General features: G+C 34.8%; 1 protein-coding gene across 4 annotated transcripts in view; it reads left to right on the forward strand.

Moving 5' to 3' along the window:
• The window catches only part of Fndc3a (fibronectin type III domain containing 3A), a 118,102-nt gene that overhangs the window by 93,580 nt on the left and 11,161 nt on the right, over positions 1 to 13,361 (forward strand). For all 4 annotated transcript variants that reach the window (XM_013009434.1, XM_013009443.1, XM_013009446.1 and 1 more), the window contains 7 exons: positions 621 to 795; positions 1,327 to 1,413; positions 5,448 to 5,586; positions 6,746 to 6,814; positions 9,024 to 9,142; positions 12,141 to 12,246; positions 12,336 to 12,511. In XM_013009434.1, coding sequence (XP_012864888.1) covers positions 621 to 795; positions 1,327 to 1,413; positions 5,448 to 5,586; positions 6,746 to 6,814; positions 9,024 to 9,142; positions 12,141 to 12,246; positions 12,336 to 12,511 — 871 coding nt within the window. The remainder of the gene's footprint in view (positions 1 to 620; positions 796 to 1,326; positions 1,414 to 5,447; positions 5,587 to 6,745; positions 6,815 to 9,023; positions 9,143 to 12,140; positions 12,247 to 12,335; positions 12,512 to 13,361) is intronic.

Genomic DNA, 13,361 nt, shown 5'->3' on the forward strand with positions numbered 1-13,361 from the left:
ATATAAATGGCATTATATGAAAGTATGTTTTAAAGCATACAAAATTTATACCAATAGAAGGAGGTTATTCTATAAATTTGTGTGTGTGTGTGTGTGTGTATACATATGTATATATATTCTCTGGCTAGATACATTAAGATATTTTAAAAGGCTTAAAAATCTGAACAAAACTGCATTTAAAAAAAAGACTACTAGTTTATTTTTTGGTATCTGGTTATCTTAAAGACAGTTATCAAATTCAAGATACATTATTTGACTCAGTGTATTTGACTCAATGGAATCAGGAAGATTGAGGGAATAGGTTAGATTGAGATAGCTGAGAGGAGAGAGACTGATGGAAAGGTGACAGATCAAGATGCATGAATTGACATATTGACTTGAAACCCCTTTGTACAACTTAATAATAAAAGATACCTTACTTAGTTTATAATTCACTGTTAATATTTTTTTCATTTTCCAGAGCTACAGGGAATATAGTTTAGGTAGAATGCTTTTTTTTTTTTTTTACCTGAACAAGACCATTGCATTTGATCCCCTAGCACTGAAAAAAAATATTTTCTTCATTTTTAAAAATTATTCTTCAACTGTAAAAGTTATTCTTTTCCATGCCTTATCCACAGTGGCTTTAGTGAAGAAGTATTATATTACACCTCAGGCTGTGCCCCGTCTATGCCAGCAAGTCCTGTTCTAGCTAAGGCTGGAGTTACTTGGCTGTCCTTACAGTGGAGTAAACCCTCAGGAACACCATCAGATGAAGGAATTTCTTACATATTAGAGATGGAGGAAGAAACTTCAGTAAGTATGAATATATAGTTTAAATACAGTATTTAAAACATTTGAGTGTGACACTAAATCACATTTTGTATTGACACCTTAATCGTTGGCTTGTTATTATTTGGATAGGATGGAAGTGAGGGAGGAGGCAACCTTTTGTTTGTAAAATGAAAGATTGTACACTGAGGGAGAATTAAATGCATTCAACAGTTACAATCTGGTTAGCTCTTACATCATCTCTGGGAAATTCCTTTTAGTTCTTGGAGTAGCTTTACTAATGGTGAAGTTGCCATTTGCCTACCTCTTCCCTAAACACAAAGATTTTCTCTTGGCTGCTACATTGAAAGTGAGTTCCCTGATATTTTACACAGGTTATGTATCATTTCTGGGACCATCCACTTAAGATAGAAGCATCAAGGTGAGAATTGTACTCAGGATAGTCTTTATCACATACACATGGTTGGAGACAAAGAGGAACCTGCATTTTCCTCATATATGTGTTATTTCCCATACTTGTTCAGTTAGACATTTAATTTTGTTTGACCTTTACAGGGATATGGTTTTAAGCCTAAATATGATGGAGAAGATCTTGCTTACACAGTGAAAAATCTCAGACGTAGTACAAAGTATAAATTCAAGGTAAGATTTGAGAGCTCTTAAAAAAATGTTTTTGGTTCTCTTTCTTCTCTCACTCTCTCTCCTTTTTCTTTCTTTCTTTGTTATTGTTGTTACTTTAAAGTCTAATACATACTTCATTCCTCTGGTTCCAAACTTTTTTTTTTTTTTCTGTCAGTTGTGATGCTTGAACTCTGGGCTTGGGCACTGTCCCAGAGCTCTTCAGCTCAAGGCAAGCACTCTACCACTTGAGCCACAGTGCCATTTCTGGCCAAACCTTAATTTTTTGACATTTTCTAGTAAGCTTTCTTGGTTTACTTTTTTATTATATATTAATACTTTTCATCTATTTACCTTCAAAACTATTTTAATGGTTTCTGGGGCTCTTTGCATAACGTACACACATTATTTAAAATATGAATGTTGTTAGAAAACACTTCATAGTATACTTTTTGGAAATTTCAATACAAAAAGAAATTTCATTACAAAAAGTAATGCCATAAAACGATGCATCATAGTAAGTGGCACACAACCTTAATTTTTCTCATTCCTGGTAGTCTTTTGAAGTTTATTTACTTTAAAATTCTCCTTTTCTCATTGTAACTATTTTGTAAGGATTGTGTACTATATAAATATCTTATCCATTACCAAATTCCGTACTAGTTTTAATGCCTATTGATGGCTTTCCCCTGAGTCAACCATTACTACTCCTGAGAGGGTAGTTACTACTTCCACAGATCACTCTCATTCACTTGAATCAGTGATAGGCTTTGAAGATTCCTCTGTGGAGCCTTCTAAAATCCTCTTGCCTGTTGCAGCAACATTCTAGGAGATGTTTCTTGTTTTTTTTAGCATATGTATTGATGTTTCTTGTCAGGCAGTACTTGAATTAATATACCAGGTAATATAAGCCAGCCTAAATGTTTATGCAGCTTTCCCAGGATAATAAAGCTTATTAATTAATTCAACATTTAACTTTTTCTACCAGTATTTACTAATCAAATAATTTTACATAAATGTTAGAAAACACTGCAAACGGTTTTTATTATTAGAAGCAAAGATTAATTTTAGTACTTCTTAAGAACCTTGGAAAAAATAATATCAAGAAATTTGATTATATTTGTAATCCCTTATTTCATAATAGCTTCATTCTAAAAACTTCTGATGACTGAATCATTTAATGTCTAAATACAGTTTTCATATTTATAAGATTTGTAAAATATTTAGAAAGTAGGCACTTTGAGTATGGTTGAGATTTTTTTTGTTTGATTTTAGTCTTTTTATGTCAGTACTTAGTCTTGAACACAAGCCTTCATGTTCCTGATTAGCTTTTTTGCTCAAAGCTGGCACTACCACTCCAGCCATACTTCCACTTCTGACTTTCTATTGAGTAATTGGAGATGGAGCCTCTTGGCTTTGTCTGCCTGAGCTAGATGGAATCTTGATGTTCAGATCTCAGCCTCCCAATGTAGCTATGATTATAGGCTCATGCCTGTCTAGATCTTTTTTTTTATGATATTAGGTTGTATGTTTGGGTTAGTTATAATTTGTTAAGTTTATTAAAATTCTTTTTTTTTTCTTTTTGCTTATGTGGTGCTGGGGAATTGAACCCAGGGCCTCATGCATGCAAGGCAAGTGCTCTACCACTGAGCCACCTTCCTGGCCCCAAGTTTATTAAAATTCTTGTAGCACTAATATGTTACTGCCACTGAATACACAGGCAGACACCACACACACACACACACACTCTCTCTCTCTCTCTCTCTCTCTCTCTCTCTCTCTCTCTCTGTGTGTGTGTTAAATTCTCCACTGTTCTGCTATAAGCAAACCAAGTATTTATTTAAACATTTCACTTTGGCAGCCCTTCAAGTTGTAAGAGAAAATGCTGCTCACAAATAACCAAGTTGGGTCCATAAGCCACTTCTTTGAATATCACTGGATCACAGTATTTTGTTACTGAGTAACAAAATAATGATGAGCTCTAGAGCAATGATTCTCAAACATACCATCAGACAATTCTATTAGTATCAGGTAAATCCTTAGAAATATAAGCTCTCTGGCCCCACCTCATCTATTCAAAGTTTTGTTCTGTACCTAGATGGATCTTTCTGAAAAACAACTCCCATTTAAGAAACCATTTCCTTAGTTTTATCAAAAATTCTTCATTTTTTAAAGCATACAGTTTTAATTCCTTACTTGAATTGGCTGTACTACTTACTGTTGCCTTCGCAGAGTTCACTGTTTGCTTCTTTACCTATGTTAAGGACTTTCCGTCCTCTTTCTTACCCAAGTTTTCTCTTTCACTGCATTGCCCAGTAACATCTCTCATCACTTCCATTTCCCTTTCCCAATTTCCTGAACTATTTTAGGCCTTGAGAGTCTTTCTTTACCTTCTAAATCCATTTAATATGCATATTTTTGTCTTCTGCATAAAGATTCTAAACTCCTTAGCTGGACCAGTGCTTGCCTAATGTGGTGTGAGGCCTTGGATTTATTCCCTAACACTGTAAAAAATAAAAATTTAAATGTACACTAATGTTCAGAGTCTCAATTTATAATAGCCAAAAAAGCAAAGCCAGAGACTAGAGGATAACAGGAGAGTCACTTGATTCTAGGAGTTCAAGGTCAGCCTGAACAACATAGTGACACACTATCTCAATAAAGGAAAAAAAAAATTCTAAACTCTTTGAAGCAAAGGACATCACACCTAGCATTTCTAACAGTGTTCTGTATGTGGTGGAGACTTAACACATACTCTGCTTATTTGCAAAATTAAAAAGGGATTAAAATTATGACTTTATTCCTCTAACTACATTTATAGTTAACTAAAGAAGATGCTTTACAGTAAAAGGAGACAGGGCTGAAGTCTATATATAATCTTAAAATCTTAAGTTTCAAAGTTTTCCTCTAACAGTAAAGTATTTTAAATAAAACATCTTAGGTGTGAGTTAGTTACATTTCTGTATTATTAAATAACAAATTAATCCATAATTTAGTAGCTTAAAAAAAATGAACATTTAGGGCTGGGAAGGTGGCTCAGTGGTAGAGCCTTGTATGGATAAGGCCCTGGGTTCGATTCCTCAGCACCACATAAGCAAAAAGAAAAAAAAAGCCCAAAGTGGCACTGTGGCTCAAGTGGTAGAGCGCTAGCCTTGAGCTGAAGAGCTGAGGGACAGCGCCCAGGCCCAGAGTTCAGGCCCCACAACCGGACCCCCCCGCCAAAAAAAAGTGAACATTTAAAGCTGGGTGCTGGTGGCTCACACCTGTAATCCTACTCAGAAGGCAGAATTCTGAGGATCGTGGTTCAAAGCCAGCCTGGGCGGGAAAGTCCATGAGACTCTCTCTAATAAATCACCAGAAAAACAGAAGTGGCCCTATGGCTCAAGCTCCACAACTGACAAAAATAAAATAAAATAAAAATGAACATTTATTTTTTATCTCAGTTTCTGCAGATCCAGGAGTTCAGGATCAGATTTAGCAAAGTGTTTTTTATTTAGACTCTTAGATTGTAATCATCTGAAGGCCTCCTGGGAGGCCGCCTGGAAGATCCACTTCCAAGTTTACTCATGGTTGTCACCAGGAGCCATGAGATCTTTACCCACTGACTTCTCCAGAGAGAAATTAAATACACTGTCATTTCTGCTACATTCTCTGTGTTTGAATCAAGTACACATTCTACACAAGTGAAGGAGATCTGTGCTTCACTTTTTGTAGAGGAGATTAAAAAAATTGTGGACATCTTTTTTAAGCACTAAGAATAAGCAAGCCTTTCAAAATCATCAGATTATAGCTTGTTTGATTTGGGCCGTTGTGCTAATATCATACTGTGAGGCTCACGCTTGAATTCTTGGGAGTAACCCTAAAAGGAAATACACTTGCATATTTGTTACATGTGCCCAGTTCCTAGCGAAGTCATGCAGTTTTTCAAAGAAACAAGCCATCATATTCTGAAATTTATTTTATCATTTGATCAAACCTGTGTTTTGCTCTTTGCTTGTTCATAAAGCCAATAATATCATTAAGGTATCAAACATTAAGTTTTTGTGTTCTCACCACAGGTTATTGCTTATAACTCAGAAGGTAAAAGTAATCCAAGTGAAGTAGTAGAGTTTACTACCTGTCCTGATAAACCAGGAGTACCTGGAAAGCCTTCAGTTAAAGGAAAGATACATTCACACAGTTTTAAAATAACTTGGGGTAAGATACTATGCATATTCGTACATCATTACTCTGTATTAAAGTAATTTGAATGTGAAGATAATTCTTAAGATAAATATTTGAGACTACTCTAGATAGACTGGCCTTGTGAAAAGATACACTGGGCTAGAGGTTTGCTACATTTGTTCTTAGAAGAGAAAAAGAAAAAAAAAGATTTAGTTAAAAATCCAAATTCTTACTTTATGGGTGTCATGTCCATGTTTACTACAATGTTACCATGGGTTTCAACTATATTCAAATAGTGGGGTTTTTTTGTGTAGAATATTCCAGTGTTGTGCCAAGTAAGAAGAGAAAAGGCCAGACTAACCAAGGTATTTATTAGAAAAAAAGTGACAGTGATGATCTACACAATTTCCTAAGCTGGTGTTTTCTTATAGAAAGGCTTTTCATAAATTTAGTCATTTTAATCTACCAAGTTACCATTAGGTTTGACTTTGTAAGGTATACAGCAATAATTTCCTGTTCTGTGTAAAACAGGAAAAAAATAATAAAATTTTGATTAATAAAATAAATGATTTATTTGAATAAATTTGTTAATTCAAAGTAGTCCAATAAAAAATGATTGATTCATTTGTAGATCTTTTCATGGCAAACTGTACTCACAAAGCAGCTCAGATTGGACACAGAGGAACTGAGAATACACCAAGATTTATGAACAGCAATAACATTGTGCAATAAAAGATTAATAAACTTGCAGCCAGATGATTTGGGTTGTCTTGATTGGCAGAAGAAGCAAAATTAGCTATTCTTTTAATGCAAATATTTATTGAGCATCTGCTTATATACTAGTTTAATGGGAAAGCAAAGATATAAATTGATCTGTGCCTGAAGAATTTAGAATAATATAGACTTCAATAATAATTACAAAATATTCACAAATGTCAAACCGCCTTTAGAATCTAAAGTGAATGGAATATTATGTACCCATTAAAAGGTCTTATAGAAAAGATTTATAAACATGGGAAAATATGGTAAATTCATTGAAAAGCAGATGATAGCAACATAGCAAAATGAGGTATAGATAATTAAAACACTGCAGTGGTTCGCTTTTCTTTTTAAATAATCGAATTTTTGTATTTTATTCTGCCTTTTACATTTTCTGTACTTTGCCTAATAACACTTCTGTTTCTTTGAATAGATCCACCAAAAGACAGTGGAGGGGCATCCATTAATAAGTATGTAGTAGAGATGGCAGAAGGTTCTAATGGTAAGAATAGCTTGATAGATTTATTAATTCATATAAATTAATAGATTTGTTCCAGTTAGTCATTCTCACCTCTCCTCTTCATGTTTTACATTTTATCATTTATTTCCTCATTTTTTTCATCTACTAACATATTTACTACAAGCTGTCCTTGTTTTGTTTATGTGTTTATGGTGTTATGATCCACTTCAAATTGTGATCTCCAGAAATATAGTGTAATCAACTGTATGACTGCTATCCACTTATATGGTATTATATGTGCATATCCTTGATTTTTTTTAAAATTTTTTGCTCAATTCCACCATACCCAGATAAATCATGATATACCATGAAGTCTTCCAAAGATTAGATTACTTAGATTTATCTTCAAGTAGTTATACAAAGAAGTTGCCATTTAGCAAAGCAATTTATGAATACAGTGCATCTTGATGTCACTCTCGCTCTCACCTATCCTTCCCAACTTCACCCCTTTCCTTAATTTTCTTAATTTTGTAGAATATGCACTGAATTTTATGACTGCATTTTCCCTGCTTCTTTTCTTCCTTTTTTTATCCCCTATCTCTTCTCTCCACCCCTTCCCCCACACTTTTGAGTACCCATTTCCAGGTGTATATTTTATTCGACTGTGAGTTAGCCTTTCTAAAGAATTAGACCATTTAAGTTCTCCCCCCGAATCCACCATATTTCAGTTAATACACTTACATACAATTTTTTTACTAATTTATTTATAAGCATGTTTTCTCTCATAGTGGAACCTATATAGATTCTTTGTCTCTCTGGGCCTAACATTTCATTTAACGTGATTCTTTTCCAGGTCTTTTTATTTCTTTGCAAATGATACATTGTCATTCTAATGCATATACCACATTTTCTTGATCCATTTTCCCATGTAGCAGCATCTGGGTAATTGCATGCCTTGGCTGTGGTGAATAGTGCTGTGGGGAATATGGTTATACAGGTGGCCTTAACTGTATCCTAGTTTGTAATCTATGTGATAAATGCCCAAGAGTGGAATTTCTGGATCAAAAGTTGTTCTATATTTAGGTTTTTGGAGACTCTTCACATTGCTTTCCAGAGTGGTTGAACAGGTTTACATTCTCACCGTGTTCCTAGGGTTCCTTTTCACCCACATCCACACCAGCATCTGTTAATGTTTGTCTTCTTGATGTTGGCCATTCTAATTGGGTTGAGATGGAATCTCAGTGTTGTTTTGATTTGCATTTCCTTTATGGCCAGAAATGTTAAATATTTTATATGTCTATTGGCCATTTTTGCTTTGTCTTCTGAGAAGTCTCTGTTTACCCATTTGTCCATTTTTTAATTGAGTGTTGATTTTTTTTTTTTTTTTTGCCAGTCTTGGGGCTTGAACTCTGGGCCTGGGCTCTGTTCCTGAACTTCTTTTGTTCAAGGCTAAATGCATTACCATTTGAACCACAGCACCACTTCCAGCTTTTTCTGAGTAGTTTTTAGTGGAGATATCTCACAGACTTTCCTGTTCAGGCTGGTCTCAAACCTTGGTCCTCAGATCTCAGCTTCCTAAAGTAGCTAAGATTACAGATGTGAGTCACCAGTGCCCAGCTTGCAAAGGAGATTTTGATGTTAACAAAATTTTGTTCCTTTCTGTACCTTAGAGCCTTAACATAGGGGAGGAAGAATTCAAAGCCACTAGCGCCCAGTGAGTTGTTAATAATTTGAGGATTTCGTTTCTTAAGTTCTCTGAGACTATATTACTTTTAGTAAGACACTTTTGTAACAAATGAACCTCATTCTTGAGTCTCACCTAACAATTTTGATTTCTCAATAAAGAAAATAGTTTTGATTTCTGTAAAATGACCTATTTCCTGCAAAAAAATAGTGTCTTTAACGCTAAACTTCCTATGACATTGGTTCTATTTTTTTTGTTTGTTATAATGTTATTACTGGACCAGTAAACACATTTAAAATTCTTAATGAATAGCAAATTATCAAGCTATACAAAGTCTGTGCAGAGTTAGAGATATTTCACTTCAACAAGGCCATTGTAGATTTATCTAGGAAGCTGCACTCACAAAGAAAATTAGATAATTTCCAGGAAACTGAAAACAAGCTTAAATTGTTTCTGACAAATTGCATACATACTTGCTTTGTGAAGCTAGGATACCTGCTGGGTCCATGATATCAAAATGTTAAACATTACCTAGTAGCTGATGGAACACAATTCTTCATCTTACAGGAAACAAATGGGATATGATATACAGTGGTGCTACTAGGGAACATCTTTGTGATCGACTGAATCCAGGCTGTTTCTATCGTTTACGAGTTTACTGCATTAGTGATGGAGGACAGAGTGCGGTAATGCTTAATATATTGTCTTTTCTTTAAGCTTGGCCAAATGGGCTAGGATCACCAGATGCTACCTTAAATATTGAAATGTGTCTACAAATGTCAAAAAGTAATTTCTGTAATATAAGGGGCTAATATAGTTAACAGATCATTCTAGGGGCTGGGACTGTGGCTTAGTGATAGAGTGCTTGCCTAATATGCATGAAGTCCTGGGTTTGATTCCTCAGTACCACATAAACAGAAAAGACTGAAGTGACGCTGTGGCTCAAGTTTTAGAGTGCTAGCCTTGAGCAAAAGAAACTCAGGAACAGTGCCCAGGCTCTGAGTTCAAGCCAGAGGACTGGCAGAGAAAAAAAAAAAGAACATTGTAATATGACACTTTACTCATTGTAAGAAGTCAGTAAGTATTGTCTAATGGTGTTTAGCTTTGAAAAATACATAGAAACACTGGGGAAATGTTTTAAAATGTTTTTTAAAATTTTTTGAATAGTGTTCAATGACCATCCCAAGCAGGGATAGAAATATAATCCATCATGCACTAGTTTACTGCTCCATAAATAGTGTGTGTGTATCAAGAGAAACCATAAAGTATCATTTATTATTTAAGTACATGTTTATTTCAGAAGCACTAGCCTTTGTTTTATTAGTAGAGCCCAAATAATCAAAACAGATTTAAGTGTCCCATTATCTATAAGGCATTTCTAGTATTTTCTGTAGAAGTATATTTTTTAAAAGAAATAACTTTTTAAATTTACTTTTTATTACTTCATTTTTTTGTTCAGTGCTAGGGTTTGAAGTCAGGGCCTTGATGTGTCCTAGGCAGGAACACTACTATTTTTAACAATACTTCCCACCCTGCTTTTTCCTATTATTTTAGAAATAGGGTCTAGTGAATTTTTATGCCCAAGCTGGTCTTGAACCGTTGTATCTCAGCCATCTGAGTAGCTAGGATTACAGGCATCTGCCATCATCACCCAGCTATACTGGTTATTTTTAAGATAGGAGTCTCACTTTCTTTCTAGCTTCTCTCAATGAGAGGGAGCCTCTAACTTTTTCTGCTTAGGTTAGCCTGGATCCTCCATTCTCCTTATCTCAAGTAGCAAGTGAGCTTTCTACCCATGCTGGCATTGAACCCCTGTATCTGAACTAGGATTACAGGTATAAGCCACCAATACCCAATCAGAATTTTTTTTCAAACAAATTTAACCCAATGAAAATATTCTTTTTTTTTATAAATGGGGCTGGGTATGTGGCTCAATCAATGGTAGAGTGCTTGTCTAGCATGCATGAAGCCCTGGGTTCAATGGCTCAGTACCACATAAACAGAAAAGGCCAGTAGTGAAGTGACACTGTGGCTTGTGTAGAGTGCTAGCCTTGACCTGAAGAGCTCAGGAGCAGCAACCACACCCAGAGTTCAAGCCCTATGACCAGCAAAATAAATTAATTAATTAAAATTAAAAATTTAAAAATGAATTATAAGTTTTTCTTTGAAAATGAGTGTTGTGAAACTGAGTGTGAGTCCTGCCTAACATATTTGTGATATAATAAGAAAATCTCAGCTGGGAGCCTGCCAGTGGTCCATGCCTATAATTATAGCTGCTCAGGAGGCTGAGATCTGAGGATCACAGTTCAAAGCCAGCCCCATGTAGGAAAATCTGTGAGGCTCTTATCTCTAGTTGACCAGCAAAGAGCTGGAAGTGGAGATGTGGCTCAAGTAGTAAAGCACCCAGCTACTTAGGAGGTGGAGATTAGGAGGATTGTAGTACCAGAGTAGATTAGGCAAAACGTAAGACCCTCTCTGAAAATAACTGAAATGACAAGAGTGAGGGTGTTGTTTGAGTAAGTTGAGTACTTGCCTAGCAAGAATGAGAGCCTGAGTTCAAATGCCAGTACCATCAAATAAGAAGAGGTCTCCTGGAATTACGGGTGTAGCTCAGGTGCAACATTTGCCTCACATACCTCAGGCCCTAGATTTGATTCCAGTGTTTCAAATAAAGAAAATGGAAAAAAAAATCTCTGGATTTAAGAAAAGCAAACACATGCAAAATTCTATTACTCTATTCCAGACACATTAGAACATTCTTATACATAGGATACTTTTCTGAATGAGATGACTAAATATTTTATTTCTGTTTTAAAAGAATGGTGTGTATAAAGCTTTTATTACAGCATAGATAAGGAATATGGTATTGTCTATGTCAATGAATGTCTATGTCTATGAATGTCTTTTCAAATACAACTAAGACTAGGAATATAGCTCAGAAAATAGAATACTACTTTACCATGCCCAAAGCCCTGGGTTCAATCCACAGCAGTGAGTAAATGAGTGAGTGAGTGCATGAGCAATTAGATGAATGGGTGGGTAGCTGGGTGAGTAATTGAGTGTGTGAGTGAGTGAGTAAACAAATATGAAAGTCTTCAAAATATACATATATGACAAAAACTGAAAAGAATACCGAATACCTAGAGAAACTTTGGTGATTTTAGAATAATAATAATATTTAATAATAAATAAGAATATTTAATAATAATAACAACAATAAATTAGTGTTTAGGTACAACCAAGTTACCAAGAGTCTTAAGTCTGGACCTCTTGAAAACAAGACAGGAAACTTTTACAGAATGTTAAAGCATTCTTTCTTAGAAGAGGACATTCATAGACCCATTTGGAGAGAATAAAAAACATAGCCTATTGAGTTATGTTAAATCAATTTGTTTGTTTTTTAATTATGGGACGGAAATGAAATATTTGTTAGGGTTCTTTTTTTCAGTAACTTGCTTTGTGAATAGTAGGCACACAGCACATGTCTTCATTTACCTATAAAAACTTTGAGTTTTAATGATTTAATCAGGTTTTGATTCTGTTCAGAACTTTTCCTTTTCGGTTCATAGTTAAGTACAATTTCAAGTTATTGGTGTTTGCGTTTATATTATTTTCCTAAACCAAAAGCAATCTGATTATATGGTTTGGGGCATTTTTGTTTTGTTTTTGCTTTTGTTTTGGCAGGTCTCTGAATCTTTACTTGTGCAGACTCCGGCTGTACCTCCTGGCCCATGCCTCCCTCCCAGATTACAGGGTAGACCCAAAGCAAAAGAAATACAGTTGCGATGGGGTAATTTCTGTTTTGGTAATGAATTATATAACTAAGTTATAACTGAAAATGTTCTTCTTGTTAAGTTTCATAAATCTTTCCACCCTTAGGACCCCCTCTGGTTGATGGTGGATCGCCCATTTCTTGTTACTGTGTAGAAATGTCTCCTACAGAAAGAGATGAACCCAGAGAAGTTTACCAAGGTCCTGAAGTGGAATGTACAGTGAGCAGCCTTCTTCCTGGAAAGACTTACAGCTTCAGACTGCGTGCAGCTAACAAAATGGGGGTGAGAAGACTGTGTTGAATTGTGAATTACTGGATTCTCAAATCATAATCACCTAGTGATTAATTTTTAACATGGATTATCATGCCCATGTGTTGGTCATTTTACTTTTAATAGGTGACTCCTCAAGTTTACAATTTTTAATAAAGTTATAAAAACATAGTATATCCCTATAACTAGAGTTTTTGCCTTAGTATTTTGAAACCTTCCTTCTAATTTCAACAAGATTAAAGAGTAAATTTGCAATAATGTGAAGAGATACCACTTTCATTTTCTAAAATGTTAACTAGAATAGCTTACAGAAACAAAACATTACTCATTTGAAATTGAAGATAAACAAAATATCTAACTCCTGTTTTGTACTTAAGAAACTGCCTAGAGAGGAGAGAAGAGAAATATTAGTTAGGAAATATTAATAAGCCAATAATCTATTTGTATGTGGCATTTACTAACAGTTGTCATTCTTTTTTCTTTTCCTAAGAGACCAGAGAGGGGGAGACACAATAAGCATTTCTGGTTTTGAATGGATTGTTATAAAAATATTATGTATGTCTTCAGTCACATTTAATGTATAGAACCAGTGGTACCTCCATTTTATTACCATGAAGAAACTAGAGCTCAGAAAAGCCTTACCAAAAATCACACAAAATAAATGATAGTATAATCCACAAACCCAATTTTGTCAGACTCCAGAGCTAAAGATCTTTCCACTGAACTATGACATTTCTTCTTTAGGCAGTTTAAGCACAGACTAGGAGTTTGGTTTTTTTGTGCTTTTTTTTTTCAATCTCAAATGATTAATGTTTTTGCTTCTGTAAGCTATTCTATAGTTAATGTTTTAGAAAATTAATAT

The sequence above is a fragment of the Dipodomys ordii genome, unplaced genomic scaffold (genome assembly GCF_000151885.1).
Source record: "Dipodomys ordii isolate 6190 unplaced genomic scaffold, Dord_2.0 Scaffold1, whole genome shotgun sequence".
Taxonomy (NCBI): Eukaryota; Metazoa; Chordata; class Mammalia; order Rodentia; family Heteromyidae; genus Dipodomys; species Dipodomys ordii.